We start from the raw sequence: 16,837 nt of genomic DNA, 5'->3' as shown, positions 1-16,837 counted from the left end.
TTGTTCTTACTGTGATTATTCTGTATTCCATCTTCTCCTCCTACATCTCCATCCTCTCTTTCCGTCTCCTGCCTTTGATTTGGGTTCCAAGAAGTTTCCAGGAAGGGCAGGGGATTGTCGGGACTGTCTTGAGAAGCTGGGTTCATCCTGCCCGCCTCCTCCCACCCACTTCCATTCGGATGGGTTGAGTCAGCCCAGTTTTCTTCCCTTGCGCCTGGCAGAAATCAGGTCTTGCTCTGCATAAGGTTGGTTCCTACCATTGCAGGAGCTGGTGAGAGAGTGTCCTCATCTGACCTTGAAGAATGGGCCTCCGGACAGAGAGGAAGTGAGCAGACCATGGGGCTTCTCTGGGCTGCAGGGAGAACTCTCATAAAACACCCTCCTGATTCCTTTTTTGGGATTAAGGATGCAGATCATATCACTGGGAAAAACCGGGCCTCTTCTTGATCCACTCACCCACCTCTTCTCTCTCCTAGAAAGATGGGGGTGTCCTGTTGGCCTGGGGGTCCAGCCCACCTTGGGTCTCCTGACTGAGCTCGGCTCCCAGCTCCACTGTGACTCATAGTCAGAGCTCACTCAGCCTTCAGCCCCGTGCCCTCTGCTTCCCAGTACCTCGTGTTCTGGCTGGGCCGTAATTCCCTTTCCATCCCACCCCTCCCTCCCCTTCTGCAGGGTATTCTGAGGCCGGGTTTAGGTGGATAAAATAGCCACATGCAGGATTTCCAAATTCTATATAATTGCTATCACTTCAATATATCAATCTACCATCAGTCATTTCCATCCCCTCTGCTGATAAAGATAACAGCTATAAAAACACACTTTGAGAGGAAAACAGGAGGAGAGGCATGTGGCCAGTCCCTGCCAGCAGGATCATCATTTTGATGGCAGTGGAGACCGCTGGCCTGCACCGAACTGCCCTGTTCCTGTGCTCTGTTGATGATGTATGGAACACACTGGCTGGCTTGCCCGGGTTCCGAAAGCAGCCTGTCTCATAAATGGAAAGTCCAGACAGGAAGTTTGAAAACCTGGCCATGGTTTCTGCATGGGATGAGGCTTTTCTCGCTGTACCCAGCAGGTATTTCCTATCCAACGTGTTTCATTATGGAGGCTTAGGTATCTCAGATTTGGGATGCTCTGTCCCTTGCCCCTTAAATCTCCTGCCATTAAAGGGGCTACTGTCTATGTCTTTGACCTTTCCAAAGATCATCTTGGATCTTTCTGTAGTGCTGCCTAGTTTGGGGATGCTTTTATTTCTCATTTCATTTTCACAACCACAGATGTCATTACAGATGAGAATGTGGGGGTAAGTGACCAACTCAAAGGCACAGAGGTTGTTAGCAGGTAGGAAAATAATTCAGATCCCCAAATGTCTGGTGTAGTGACTTTTTTTAAAAACTACATCGTGCTCCTGGGAGAAAAGCTGGGGTTATATGCAAGAGGCCTTGGGGGTGTGGGACTGGGGTTGGGTTTACCTGGAAGCCCTAAGTGCAGTGGAAATTGGGTAACGTGCATGAGCGAGAGGGGAACTTACCCCTTCTCACTGACTCGGAGACAGCAATGGCCTTCTGGTGGCGCTGGGAACCTAGCAGATAGCCTCGGCCTCTGACCTCTTGGAGGAGACTTCCATATTGGAAGAGCATGGTTGTCGCCCCCAACCTTTCCCAGAGGTGGACAGTGCTGGTCCAGACAGGCGAGAACCGGCGGCATCCCCCAAGGACTCAGGGGTGAGGCCAGGTTGCCTCCCTGCCTTCTTCCATCGCTCAGGCCTCCCGCCTTGGTTGGATTCTCTCCAGGGCCTCCTCCTTCTTCTCTTTATGCTGGAGACTTACCCCGTAGGGTGGGCAGCTGTAGTGGCCCTGTATCAGGACTCATAGCTGGCGGAGGGACTTGCACTGTGCTAGGATGTTGTTTCTTACTTTTTTATTTTATTTTATTTTATTTTTTATATAGCAGGTTCTTATCAGTTATCCATTTTATACATATTAGTGTATATATGTCAATCCCAATCTTCCAGTTCATCACACCACCACCACTCCCCCTCCCCCGCTGCTTTCCCCCTTGGTGTCCATACGTTTGTTCTCTACATCTGTGTCTCAATTTCTGCCCTGCAAACCACTTCATCTGTACCATTTTTCTAGGTTCCACATATATGCGTTAATATGAGATATTTGTCTTTCACTTTCTGACTTACTTCACTCTGTATGACAGTCGCTAGATGCATCCATGTCTCTATAAATGACCAAATTTCATTCCTTACTATGGCTGAGTAATATTCCATTGTATATATGTACCACATCTTCTTTATTCATTTGTCTGTCAATGGGCATTTAGGTTGCTTCCACGACCTGGCTATTGTAAATAGTGCTGCAAAGAATATTGGGGTGCATGTGTCTTTTTGAATTATGGTTTTCTCTGGGTATATGCCCAGTAGTGGGATTGCTGGGTCATATGGTGATTCTATTTTTAGTTTTTTAAGGAACCTCCATACTGTTCTCCATACTGGCTGTATCAATGTGCATTCCCACTAACAGTGCAAGAGGGTTCCCTTTTCTCCACACCCTCTCCAGCATTTGTTGTTTGTAGATTTTCTGATGATGCCCATTGTAACTGGTGTGAGGTGATACCTCATTGTAGTTTTGATTTGCATTTCTCTAATAATTAGTGATGTTGAGCATCTTTTCATGTGCTTCTTGGCCATCTGTATGTCTTCTTTGGAGAAATGTCTATTTAGATCTTCTGCCCATTTTTGGATTGGGTTGTTTGTTTCTTTAATATTGAGCTGCATGAGCTGTTTATATATCTTGGAGATTAATCCTTTGTCCGTTGATTCATTTGCAAATATTTTCTCCCATTCTGAGGGTTGTCTTTTCGTCTTGTTTATGGTTTCCTTTGCTGTGCAAAAGCTTTGAAGTTTCATTAGGTCCCATTTGTTTATTTTTGTTTTTATTTCCATTACTCTAGGAGGTGGATCAAAAAAGATCTTGCTGTGATTTATGTCAAAGACTGTTCTTCCTATGTTTTCCTCTAAGAGTTTTATAGTGTCCGGTCTTACATTTAGGTCTCTAATCCATTTTGAGTTTATTTTTGTGTATGGTGTTAGGGAGTGTTCTCATTTCATTCTTTTACATGTAGCTGTCCAGTTGTCCCAGCACCACTTACTGAAGAGACTGTCTTTTCTCCATTGTATATCTTTGCCTCCTTTGTCATAGATTAGTTGACCATAGGTGCGTGGGTTTATCTCTGGGCTTTCTATCCTGTTCCATTGATCTATATTTCTGTTTTTGGGTCAGTACCATATTGTCTTGATTACTGTAGCTTTGTAGTATAGCCTGAAGTCAGGGAGTCTGATTCCTCCAGCTCCGTTTTTTCCCCTCAAGACTGCTTTGGCTATTCGGGGTCTTTTGTGTCTCCATACAAATTTTAAGATGATTTGTTCTAGTTCCATAAAAAATGCAATTGGTAATTTGATAGGGATTGCATTGAATCTGTAGATTGCTTTGGGTTGTATAGTCATTTTCACAATATTGATTCTTCCAATCCAAGAACATGGTATATCTTTCCATCTATTTGTATCACCTTTAATTTCTTTCATCAGTGTCTTATAATTTTCTGTGTACAGATCTTTTGTCTCCCTAGGTAGGTTTTTTCCTAGGTATTTTATTCTTTTTGTTGCAATGGTAAATGGGAGGGTTTCCTTAATTTCTCTTTCAGATTTTTCATCATTAGTGTATAGGAATGCAAGAGATTTCTGTGCATTAATTTTGTATCCTGCAACTTAACCAAATTCATTGATTAGCTCTAGTAGTTTTCTGGTGACATCTTTAGGATTCTCTATGTATAGTATCATGTCATCTGCAAACAGTGACAACTTTACTTCTTCTTTTCCAATTTGTATTCCTTTTATTTCTTTTTCTTCTCTGATTGCCGTGGCTAGGACTTCCAAAACTATGTTGAATAATAGTGGTGAGAGTGGACATCCTTGTCTTCTTCCTGATCTTAGAGGAAATGCTTTCAGTTTTTCACCATTGAGAATGATGTTTGCTGTGGGTTTGTCATATATGGCCTTTATCATGTTGAGGTAGGTTCCCTCTATGCCCACTTTCTGGAGAGTTTTTATCAGGAATGGGTGTTGAATTTTGTCAAAAGCTTTTTCTGCATCTATTGAGATGATCATATGGTTTTTATTCTTCAATTTGTTAATATGGTGTATCACATTGATTGATTTGCGTATATTGAAGAATCCTTGCATCCCTGGGATAAATCCCACTTGATCATGGTGTATGATCCTTTTAATATGTTGTTGGATTCTGTTTGCTAGTATTTTGTTGAGGATTTTTGCATCTGTATTCATCAGTGATATTCGTCTGTAATTTTCTTTTTTTGTAGTATCTTTGTCTGGTTTTGGTATCAGGGTGATGGTGGCCTCATAGAATGAGTTTGGGAGTGTTCCTTCCTTTGCCATTTTTTGGAAGAGTTTGAGAAGGATGGGTGTTAGCTCTTCTCTAAATGTTTGATAGAATTCACCTGTGAAGCCATCTGGTCCTGGACTTTTGTTTGTTGGAAGATTTTTTTATCACAGCTTCAATTTCATTACTTGTGATTGGTCTGTTCATATTTTCTATTTCTTCCTGGTTCAGTTTTGGAAGGTTATACCTTTCTAAGAATTTGTCCATTTCTTCCAGTTTGTCCATTTTATTGGCATAGAGTTGTTTACAGTAGTCTCTTAGGATGCTTTGTATTTCTGCGGTGTCTGTTGTAACTTCTTTTTCATTTCGAATTTTATTGACTTGAGTCCTCTCCCTCTTTTTCTTGATGAGTCTGGCTAATGGTTTATCAATTTTGTTTATCTTCTTAAAGAACCAGCTTTTAGTTTTATTGATTTTTGCTATTGTTTTCTTTGTTTCTGTTTCATTTATTTCTGCACTGATCTTTATGATTTCTTTCCTTCTGCTAACTTTGGGTTTTGTTTGTTCTTCTTTCTCTAGTTCCTTTAGGTGTAAGGTTAGATTGTTTATTTGAGATTTTTCTTGTTTCTTGAGGTAGGCTTGTATTGCTATAAACTTCCCTCTTAGAACTGCTTTTGCTGCATCCCATAGGTTTTGGATCGTCGTGTTTTCGTTGTAATTTTTGTCTAGGTATTTTTTGATTTTCTCTTTGATTTCTTCAGCGATCTCTTGGTTATTTAGTAATGTATTGTTTAGGCTCCATGTGTTTGTGTTTTTTACATTTTTTTCCCTGTAAATCATTTCTAATCTCATAGCGTTGTGGTCAGAAAAGATGCTTGATATGATTTCAATTTTCTTAAATTCACTGAGGCTTGATTTTTGATCCAAGATGTGATCTATCCTGGAGAATGTTCCATGCGTACTTGAGAAGAAAGTGTAATCTGCTCTTTTTGGATGGAATGTTCTATAAATATCAATTAAATCTCTCTGGTCTCTTGTGTTTCCTTATTAATTTTCTGCCTGGACGATCTGTTCATTGGTGTAAGTGAGGTGTTAAAGTCCCCCACTATTATTGTGTTACTGTCAATTTCCTCTTTTATAGCTGTTAGCAGTTGCCTTATGTATTGAGGTGCTCCTGTGTTGGATGCATATATATTTATAATTGTTATATCTTCTTCTTGGCTTGATTCCTTGATCATTATGTAGTGTCCTTCCTTGTCTCTTGTAACACTCTTTATTTTAAAGTCTATTTTATCTGATATGAGTATTGCTACTCCAGCTTTCTTTTGATTTCCATTTGCGTGGAATCTCTTTTTCCATCCCCTAACTTTCAGTCTGTTTGTGTCCCTAGGTCTGAAATGGGTCTCTTGTAGACAGCATATATTTGGGTCTTGTTTTCATATCCATTCAGTGAGCCTGTGTCTTTTGTTTTGTTCCACAGCCTGCAGGATTGTAGTTCTTCTTGCTTCTGCTGTCTGCCCTCTGGTGGATGAGGCTATCTGAGAGGCTTGTGCAAGTTTCCTGATGGGAGGGACTGGTGGTGGGTAGAGCTGGCTGTTGCCCTGGTGGGCAGAGCTCAGTAAAACTTTAATCCGCTTGTCTACTGATCAGTGGGGCTGGGTTCCCTCCCTGTTGGTTGTTTGGCCTGAGGCGACCCAACACTGGAGCCTACCTGGGCTCTTTGGTGGGGCTAATGGCGGACTCTGGGAGGGCTCACGCCAAGGAGTACTTCCCACAACTTCTGCTGCCAGTGTCCTTGTCCCCATGGTGAGCCACAGCCACCCCCCGCCTCTGCAGGAGACCCTCCAACACTAGCAGGTAGGTCTGGTTCAGTCTACTATGGGGTCACTGCTCCTTCCGCTGGGGTCCTGATGTGTACACTGCCTTGTGTGTGCCCTCCAAGAGTGGAGTCTCTGTTTCCCCCAGCCCTGTCGAAGTCCTGCAGTCAAATCCTGCTAGCCTTCAAAGTCTGATTCTGTAGGAATTCCTCCTCCAGTTGCCGGACCCCCACGTTGGGAAGCCTGACATGGGGCTCAGAACCTTCACTCCAGTGGGTGGACTTCTGTGGTATAAGTGTTCTCCAGTTTGTCAGTCACCCACCCAGCAGTTATGGGATTTGATTTTATTGTGATTGCGCCCCTCCTACTGTCTCATTGTGGCTTCCACTTTGTCTTTGGATGTGGGTTATCTTTTTTGGTGAGATCCAGTGTCTTCCTTTCAATGATTGTTCAGCAGTTAGTTGTGATTCTGGTGCTCTCGCAAGATGGAGTGCAAATGTTCTGTTTCTTGCAGCCCTAAGGGTTGGTCTCATCTGGTCTCCTTCCCCTGAAGACTCCATAAATGGTAGCTTCTGTCATTGTTCTTCTGAACTTCTTTATTCCTCATGACAATTCCAAAAACCAGGTAGTGGTGTCCCCACCTCACAGTGAAGGGACCAGGCTTAGAGGAGAAGGCTGTCTAGTCACAGCTGGTGAGTTGGTGGGATTCAAACCCAGGCCTGTCCGCACCCAAAGTTGGGATTTTTTCTACTACACCACCCTACTTCTCTCTGCTGTGCTGTTTACCCCAAACCAAGCTGTCTTCTGGAATTCCTCATTTTTATTTTTTAAAAAATTAAAAATTTTTAGTTTTATTGAAGTATAGTTAATTTACAATGTTGTGTTAGTTTCAGGTGTAGAGCAAAGTGATTCAGTTATACATATACATATATTCATTCATTTTTAGATTCTTTTCCCATATGGGTTATTATAGAATATTGAGTAGAGTTGCCTGTGCTGTATAGTAGGTCCTTGTTGGTTACCTGTCTTATATATAGTAGTGTGTGTTTGTTCATCCGAAGTTCCTGATTTATCTCTCCCCTCCACGTTTCCCCTTTGGTAACCATAAGTTTGTTTTCAATATCTGTAAATCTGTTTCTGTTTTGTAAGTAAGTTCATTTAATTTTTTAAAAAATTAGATTCCACATATGAGTGATATTATATTATATTTGTCTTTCTCTGTCTGACCTTACTTCACTTAGTATGGTAATCCCTAGGTCCATCCATGTTGCTGCAAGTGGCATTATTTCATTCTTTTTAATGACTGAGTAATATTCCATTGTATATATGTACCACATCTTCTTTATCCATTCCTCCATTGATGGACTCTTAGGTTGCTTCCATGTCTTGGCTATTGTGAATAGTGCTGCAGCGAACATTGGGGTGCATGTATCCTTTTGGATTATGGTTTTCTCCAGATATATGCCCAGGAGTGGGATTGCTGGATCATATGGTAGTTCTATTTTTGGTTTTTTAAGGAACCTCCATACTGGAATTCCTCATTTTTAGAGGCATCTGGAATGTGATCTAGAGTCTCCAGGTGGCTATGGAACACGCTTGTCCCCCAGCCCTGGTGGATGGGGACTTGGCAGGAACTAGGAACATATCAGGACTCCAGCTTAGAATAGGATGTGGCTTAGGGTAGGCGGTCTGGTCCAGCAGGAAACCCAGGATGCCAGACTGGAAACATGGCAGAAACCAACTGTATGGCCTGGACCTGTGGCTGAGATAAGGGGATGCTTGCCTCTGGCCGGCTTTAGAAATTGGGGGTGAGGTGCCAGTGAGGTCCAAGGATGCTGTGCATTCTTGGAGGTGAAGCCTGCTTGACTGCAAGTATCATGACAAAAATAGAACAACAAAAGCAAAACCACAAGCAACGTTGGGGGGAGAGGTTGCATTGGAGGCCTTGCTTGGGTAGGGGGTGGTCTGGGTTGTGGACGGCACGAGGTCATGGTTTGACAGTGAGGGTTACTGTCCTGCAGGCAGTGGGATGAGAGGCAGAGAGAAGTTGATGTGCCTGGCCTGGGAGGTGATGGTTGCAGCCACGAGGCAGAATGAGGCCACCTCGGAGGAGACAGGAGAGAACTGAGGCTGAGAACCAAGGCTTGGGGCTTGGCTGCAGTTGAGGGAGGACAGAGGGACAAGACTCAGCCCGGCGGACAGACAACCAGCCATGGGGAATGTGGGTGGGAGAGCAGGAGACTGCAGTTGGCGGGACCCTCTCGCAGAGACAACCAGGAGGGCAGCGGTGCCAAGAACTGAAGTTCAGGGGGCGGAAAGATGCTGGATTTGGCAAGAAAGAGGTCCTTTAGGACTGCAGCGTGCACACTCCTGCTCGTCCACATTGCCGCCTACCATGGTCGCCGTTGGGAAGCTGTGCTCTGAGTGGGAGACCTGAGGTCCTCAGAGAGTCACTTGTGTTCGCTGTGCAGGGCCAGTTAAGGCAAGAAAACGTCCTCGGTCATGGGAGGAAGGGTAGCAGCCACTTGTGTTTTCCGCTCAGGCCTTGGTTCGGCTGACCACCGAGGCTCCTCTCCTGCCGGCTTCAGTGAGGCAGAGTTTTGCTGCACTGCGTAAATGTAGTCTACGAGCCCCCCGGGACAGAGAGGCAGGGAGGGAGGCTTCCGAGGGCAGTTGACGGCTCGGAGTCTGATTCCACATCATGACAGTCAAGGACTTTTCTTCCCTTCAGAATACTACAACTTTGCAGATGCATGTGTTAGAGTGATTACCTGCCTTGACACTGCATCTATAAGTAGACAGGCTCCCGCTTTAGGGTGTAGACCCTGAGAAGTAGACGGTTTGATGACACGCCTGCCTTTGCAAAGTGCTTTCTATTTGCTTAGTTTATTAGTTTGTGGAGTGGCTTTTAAAGAACTTTTTAAGAGTCTCTAATTTGGGGAGGGACACGCTGTTTGTCAGAATGAAAAATAGGTCACTGAAATAACAGAAGAATTCATCTAATTATCTTCTGTGCCTGGTCGAAGCCTCTGAAGCGAGGAATAATTTAAAGTTGGGCTTTCTGTAAATTAAGCTCTCTATGAAACAGAACCAAAATCAATAAACGGTGTTGTACTGAAGCAGCCTTTAAAAGGCAGGACTGCCATGTCGGGGGAGGTGGAGAGAGGCCTGGCCTACGTCCTGCCCCATCACGGCTCAGTCACGCAGCTCATGGATACTTAGAACCTTGGAGGGAGCTGGGAGGGAAAGGTATTCCGCAAAGAACAGAAGCCTGGAGCTAGCGATCTGGGACATTGCGCAGAGCTGTGGGCTCTGGACAGATCACTTAAAATTTCCGAGTCCCAGTTTCCACACTGGAGCCCACTTGGGATGATAAACGCTGTCTTCCTCCCAGGTTTGTTGAAAAGGCCCAAAGAGAGAGGATATGGGAGAGTGCTTCTAATGCCATGAGGCACTATACACAGTCAAGGGTGGTGAAGCCTCTCTGCTTTTGGAAAATGTTGGGGTCGGAGCGTGCTCCACAAAGAGCCGCCAGCCTCGTCACCCATGTTCTAGATTGAGTTGAAGATTGCTTTTCCTTTAACGGATCAAGGTGGTGTAGGAAAATGTGATCCTACCTGCAGGTGAGAGGGCTGTTTCCCCAGGTGAGGATTCGATGGGCTCGCCCACCCAGTCAGGCACAGATGGCTCTGGAAAACCACAGCCTGTGTCTGTGGGCTGTGATGCTCTAATGTTTTCAGCTTTGATAAGAAGACTGGACAGGGAGCTCCCTGTGGTCAACTAGTTCCCGAAAGGGTAAGGGGAGAGGGTGGGACCAAGAGAGGCAGGCGCAGTTTCCGTTCTCAAATAAACCAATCAGAATTCACTCCCCGCCCCCCGGGGGGGCGTGAGTGAGGAGCCCTGGGTAGACCAGGAGCGCACCTCCACTGAAGGACCCTCTACAGAGAGACTAGACAGCAGGGAAGGAGACTCCTCCCGACAGATATTGCCATTTAGAAGTAACTCGGCCCAGAACTAATGCTGTGGGCTTTGAATTCATTAGCGCTTTTTTACCTCACTCCCAGATGCTTCTTGTTCACAGACCATGACAGATTTATTGAGACATCGCCTTAGGAGCCTCTGGGGAAAGGCTTACAAAGGACCTGGAAGTCTGGTGCCTGGGTGGAGGGTTCGCTTTCTGTGCTGGAGACTCTTATTGATGGGCAGTCACTAAGAGTGAACTCTTAATTTGCTTCATGGAACTCGATGGTTTATCATCCAGAGTGAACTCCATGCCGAGTCCCGCTTGTGTGGAGTCTGCCTTTTCCATGTGTCATTCTACAGCATCTGTAGTAATGAAGCTTTCTCCTTGGGGAGAGCCAGCGTTGGGCTCTCTTTTGCATGATGCCTCCTTCTAGCCGAAATCCCCACACAGCTAGCATCCAGGAGTCAGTGACTCAGGATCACGGGCGAAAAGAAGCATTAACAATGAACAACAGATCGCTGCCTGGTTTATATTCTTAGACTATGGTGGCTGATCGCTTGATTTTACAAAGATAAACAGTTTAGAGTCAAAACCATAGGAGTTTAATAAAAAGAGAATATATTTGCCTTCTCGTGTGCCTATGACACTTTCAGTGACTTGCACCTATAATCTCTTTCTCTCTCACACAACATCAAAATCTAATAATCTTTGGAGAAAGGAGTCAGAGATATATATTGAGCTCTACTTAATGAACTTGCTAACCATAATTTCAAGATTAGTTGTGATGTGCTTGTGTGTGCGAGAGAGAGAGACTGTGTGTGTGTGTCATTATGAAAGTATATGTACATATAATTTATAAAACATTGGTATTTGGAAGTCTTTCTTTTAGCCCTTTTTCTTAGGTTTTGTGTATAAACCGTAGTCCCTTAGTGCCTGCGTGTTCTTAGGACATTTACTAGCACTGTGGTTTTAGGTAAGTCACTTGCCCTCTTACTCTTTATTTCTTTCTTCATCTCTTAATTTACAATTAAGGATGCCTTTGGCTACAAGTAAGAGAGAACTCTGGACTCACCTAATTTAAAACAATGAGGAAGGGACTTCCCTGGTGGCACAGTGCTTAAGAATCCGCCTGCCAATGCAGGGGACATGGGTTTGATCCCTGGTCCGGGAAGATCCCACATGCCACGGAACAACTAAGCCCATGTGCCACAACTACTGAGCCTGCGCTCTAGAGCCCGCGAACCACAACTACTGAGCCCGCGTGCCACAACTACTGAAGCCCACGTGCCTAGAGCCCATGCTCCTCAACAAGAGAAGCCACTGCAATGAAAAGCCCACACACCACAACGAAGAGTAGCCCCTGCTCGCCACAACTAGAGAAAGCCCGCATGCAGCAACGAAGACCCAATGCAGCCAAAAATAAATAAATTTTAAAATAATAATAATAAAAAAATTAATACTAGATTAAATAGTTTATAAAAGAATAAAACAATGAGGAAATGTCTTATCACAGGAGGCAAGAAATCAAAAGCTATGGCAGCTGTAGAAACAGTACAATCGGGGCTCTCGGACCCCTCTGGGTGACTCTCTTGGCTTGGCATTCTCTCTGTGGTGACTTTGTCCTCAGGCTAGCTTCCCTCATGGTTGCAAGAAGGCTGCAGCAGTTCAAGGCATCAACTCCAGGCCCAACAAGATCCAAAAGAGGGAGACATTCTCTCTTCCTGTGTAGCTTTTATTAAGAACAAAAAAATTATTCTCATGAACTTCCCCCTCCCCACAACCCGGCAGACTTTCTCTCATGTGTCTTCGGCCAGAAGTGTGTCACATACCTGTACCCAGTGGGCCACTTAACTTAGACCAGTAAGGGCCCACCCCCTAGGACAGCCCCTCCTGAAGTAATGGCCATGTGAAAAAGGTGGAACTTTAACAAAGTTGGGATTTAACGGGAAGGGAGGAAGGATTCGGGCAGCCAACACCATGAAGCCTGTAGGATCATTGTGAGGAATGTTGACGTAACGTGGTTTAATGAGTGAACACATACAAAACTCTTCGAACAGTGCTTCGGACGTGGGCACCACTATGTGTGTGTTTGCTTATTGTGCTGAATATGTGTATTTGATGAGTCTGAGTGCCATACCAATAAAAAGTAGCATTATGAATGGTATTGTTTTGTTAGAGGTAAAAGAAGAGAGAAAGCCAAAGGTAAACAAGAAAGGAAATCTAGTTGGTGCTCAGAGCCAAAGAGGAGACAGAGTGAGCACTTGGCCTATATTTGGTCATCGTCTTTATCTTGGGAGGAGTTAGAGCAGCTTTCTAAATAAAGGAAAAATACTATTGTCCAATGTGTTAATGAATTCCAGTCTCAGAAGTCTCCTCTTTCCCACAGCTATTTTCTTTCACTAGTTGAAAGTGGTATTTAACTGCAGAAGTATTCTTAACACAGCCAGAGGTCTCTTAACCAAATAAAAAGCTTAGATTCCATTACTCTTGATGGGAGAATGGAGTTGGAAAATAGTGTGTTGTGTATCTGTGTGTAAATTTATGAAAAGCATACAACATACACTTATAAGAAACATATAAAAGCTATGGCAATTCTAGCCAAGAAAAAGGAAAAGAAAAAACTTGGCTTCTTGAAGCTTTTAACTAGAACTAAAAATAATCTTCCTAGTCCATGTTTGATACATTACTCAAGAAAAAATTTATTCTGTGTATCCCAAATGATTTTGGAGTTCATTTTCACGCTATGTGACTTAAGAAGCTAAGCTCCCTGTTGTATCTGATGGTGTTTCATGTCCTTTGGGACTTAGGCTTTTGTACTGGCCACTTGATATGGCATTTTAAATGTAACAGGTGACAACTGCAAAACTACAGGTCTTTAGAAGAAGAAAGGAAGAACCAGTTCTAAATGGGAAAGCTCATTCACGTTAATGCATCGTTTCATTCTTACAGCTGGCAGAGATTTGGGGGGTGTGCTGATTGTTCGGTATTTTTCTTAGATCCAAAGCAAATCTCTTTAAAGGGTAGGTGTCCATCTGACAGTAGAACTTGTCATATCAAATCCTTCCACTTCAGGGAAGCCAAAGAAGGCAGGGAGAAATTTTGGAGCTCTTACTCTGGTGTGAAAACAGCAGTTTCTGTTTTCTTTCTTTTTGGCCTTTTATCAAATTTGACTTTGAATTTCAGAAAGCTGCGTTCCATTATTTATCATCAACCTCCTAAAGTCTGATGTTTGCCAATCTATCTGGTCTGACACTTAGCATCCACAAATCCAAATAGTCATTTCTTTCTCAGAAGCTGTTTCCTCACGCTCATGCCCTCAAAGAGGGGTCAGAGGGTCTTCCTCTACACGGCTGGAGTATTTTCTTTGAAGTTGAGACTGCAAGTAACTATTTGGAAGCCTCCTAAGGAGGTCTTTAGTGCAAACCTGGATCACCAAGGTTGAAATGGAAACTGTACTGATTTCAGCTGATTTCTTGGGAGTGGCAGATCCTTTGTGCATCCCCAGCACTCTGAGCCTAGGTGCTTCCATTAACTTCCTAATGCAAAGCCCTCCTTTGTCCTGAGTTGCTCCAGGCTTTAGAGCAAACACAGAGCGGGGAGCTAGGCTACAGGTATACGGTAGTCCCAGAGCCTTGAGGAAGAAGCAACAGAAAAAACACCCCAATTATGTATGCCAACACCTTTCCTGATGCTCACAAGGACCATTTCTATGAATAGATTAGCTACATAGACTGTAGCTCGGATAATTTAAGACTGATGGAAGCGTCTTCCCTCTCTGCACGTTTCATGCTCTTTGGCTTTATGGTTCTTCTTTGCTTTGAACGAAATACTGGTCTTCAGCAAGGAGTCGATCCACCTGCCATTTCCTGACTCATTTTTGGGAACGGTGGATAAAGTGGGTGACAGTCACTCGGCAGGCTCTGGCGACACTAGGTTTTCACAACAGCCCTGCGATGTGTATACTCTTAGGACCCTCCTGTCATAGACGTGGACACTGAGACAGGGTGGGCTGAAGCCACTTGTTGAAACCAGCGAGCTGGTGAAGGCAGAGTCTGGGCCAGGGCCTGGGTGTAGGGGATCCCAAGCCCGTGCTTACCGCAGAGCTGTTTCAGGATGGTGGCGCTCTCTGCCAGCACCTTAGGGGGCATCCATATTGCCAAGGGGGTGGTGGTGGTATTTGTGGGCGCTTCCCTGCTGTTAGGCACTTCTGTTCCCCCTCCTGCCTACTTTTCCTCCACTGAGATGTCACATTCTAAGCAGACCAAGTCTGAAGACCACCAAAATCTCCCTTGTGTTTCTGCACAGAGCTTTATACCCCATAGAAAACTTTCCATTTTCCATCCTGCTTGGTGTGGACAGTAGGGCTGCTTCTGGGTGTCAGAGCAGAAATCCCAAGCTTGGGATGTGGCGGGCGGGGTTGGGGCAGCACAGTTACTCTGGAAAGGTGTGGCCTTCTCCAAGCCCTTGGGCCTAGGGAGGGTTGTGCAGGCCCCTTCAGGGGCCTCGGCGTCATCTCCCACAATTCTCGCCTCTCCCCACTGCCGAGCTCCCCCCGCCCGCCCTGTGTTTCCATTCTGCATAGTTTGCCATTGTGGTGGAAAAGATCTTGAGCTCGGTACAAAAGCACCAGACGTACACTGAGTATTGTGGGCTTTGGCCTGTTTATTCCACAGAGATCAGGGCTGGAATGTCACATTATAAATCTCCCATGCCTGGCAGCTGCCTTCTCTGGGCCAATAAGCAGATAAGCCTTGAACCTAGGGTTAGGGAATTTCCATCCTCTGCTGCACCAGGACCCAGACACATCTTTCTCGCTCCCAGTGATCTTTCTTGCCCCAGTCTTTCTTTATTCTGGCTCTTTTCCCCCAGCTCTTTCCAAACACACGCAAATGAAACACTAAAAAACAATACAGTAATCCCAAAGGTCTGTGGAACTGGAGGATAAAAACACAACAGAGATTCAGAAATCTTATGTCTGTTATTTTCATTGCTTTTCCCTCTCAAGGACAGTACAGTTATGCTGAGAAAACCCTTAAGAAAGGAGGGAACATTTTAATTTTCCTTAAGACTCACCTGTGTAAGTGTTTTGGGTACTACATGGTGCAGTGGTAAACACCAGGCTGGAAAGAGGCCCTAGCCCTGACCTTGACCCTGACCAGCCTTGAGATCTAGGCCACACCACCAACCCTGTCTGAGGCTCAGGTGTTTTGACTGTAATCCGAGGGGTTTGGACTAGATGATTTATAAGGTGTCTTTCAGCTCTGACATCCTATTTTTTGAGTGGAGGAGATAACGAAGTCCATAAAGATGGTTTCCTATGGGCTGGTCCTTGGCTCACCCTGACCCCTGTATATGCAAATGATAGAACACTTGGGTAACTAGTATTTGAGTGTCTTATTACAAGCCAGGCACTGTGCTAAGGAATAATAAGGCATAGTCCTACTCTTTGTAGCTTGTATACTACTACTAATACTACTAATGTGGGTGAGATGGCAGTGGTAGCCCTCCCCAGGTTACAGTGAATTAGGGCAGTTGTAGGATAGTTCTCAGAGTCTAAGATATAAGAGTCTTATGCTCTACCGACTAAGCTAGCCGGGCAGGTCAGAGTCTAAGGTTTAATTTTCATTCCTGTCATTTTTGGATATCTGCTGCTTCGGCCTGCCTCTCGCTTTTGGCAGTGGCATCCTGACTTTCCTGTGGCCACCCTTTCTCATTGAACTGATTGCATCCCTGTGATCTAGGCCTGGCCCAGTAGATCTCATATCCCCTGGCCATGGTCAGTGTTTAAGAAATGGGCAGACACCTAAGCCAGGCCAATGAGACCTTTGCTGGAACTATAAGGACAAAGGCTCCCCGTTCCCTTTGGGGTTACCATTCGGAAGAATGTACACCTGTTGCTGTTGGCGTCTTCACCACGACATGGGACGAAGCGCCTGAGGATGAGGTTGATGCCGGGGAAAGCAGAGCAGAGGAGACAGGAAAGCCTTCTGATAGCATTGTCAGCATACCTGAGTCCAGCTCTGCCAGAACCTAAAGTGAGTCTTGGACTTGTCCGTTTCATAGACCAAAGACTCCTTTTTCCCTACTGGAGTTTTGGGTTGCATTTGTGTTACCTGCAATTGTCATGATCACCGTTGCTCTTTGGGCACTGCTGTGTTTCTGCCGCACCCTCTGGGCAGCTCTTCACCCTGTGGATTGAATCAGTTAGGATGTGTTTGACTTCAGGGTTGTACCCAAAGCAGCCTAAATGCTAGGATGTTTATCAGTCTCCTATAACAAGAAGCCCAGGGCCGTGCAGGTCCAAGGTTGGTATCTAGTGTCATCGGAGGCTCAGGCTGTCAGGGTCTTGGCACCTGCGGCTCTCAGCCTGGCCTTTGAATTTGTCCCCTTGTGGTGCAAGGTTATAGCCTTAGGAATCACCTCCTCACACAGCTGCTTTATCCCAAATGGAAATTTCTCTCCAAATTCCTTCATAGTCTTGGATGGTTGGGGGTTTTTTTTGGTTTGTTTTTGTTTCGTTTGGTTTGGTTTCATTTTGTTTTTGATCAGAAAGAAAAAGTTCTAGCAGCCCTTGAGCAGGCTTTCCTTATGCTTCTGGTAAAGAAAGACAAAGCCTGACACTAGGTAAAGGTAAAGGTGGTAAAGACAGA

The 16,837-nt window shown here is 44.8% G+C and overlaps 1 protein-coding gene across 2 annotated transcripts in view; it reads left to right on the top strand.

Moving 5' to 3' along the window:
* Positions 1-16,837, top strand: part of LOC309655005 (coiled-coil domain-containing protein 3) — a 104,143-nt gene that overhangs the window by 38,686 nt on the left and 48,620 nt on the right. The window contains exon 3 of one of the 2 annotated variants that reach the window (XM_082449884.1): positions 266-325. The exons of the other annotated variant lie outside the window; for it this stretch is intronic. Coding sequence (XP_082306010.1) covers positions 266-325 — 60 coding nt within the window. The remainder of the gene's footprint in view (positions 1-265; positions 326-16,837) is intronic. 2 annotated transcript variants of the gene reach the window in all.

Source organism: Balaenoptera physalus (genome assembly GCF_965194825.1).
Source record: "Balaenoptera physalus genome assembly, chromosome: 2".
In the NCBI taxonomy this organism is placed as follows: Eukaryota; Metazoa; Chordata; class Mammalia; order Artiodactyla; family Balaenopteridae; genus Balaenoptera; species Balaenoptera physalus.
The sequence above is the reverse complement of the archived record's forward strand: the minus strand, read 5'-3'. Positions and strand labels throughout refer to the sequence as shown.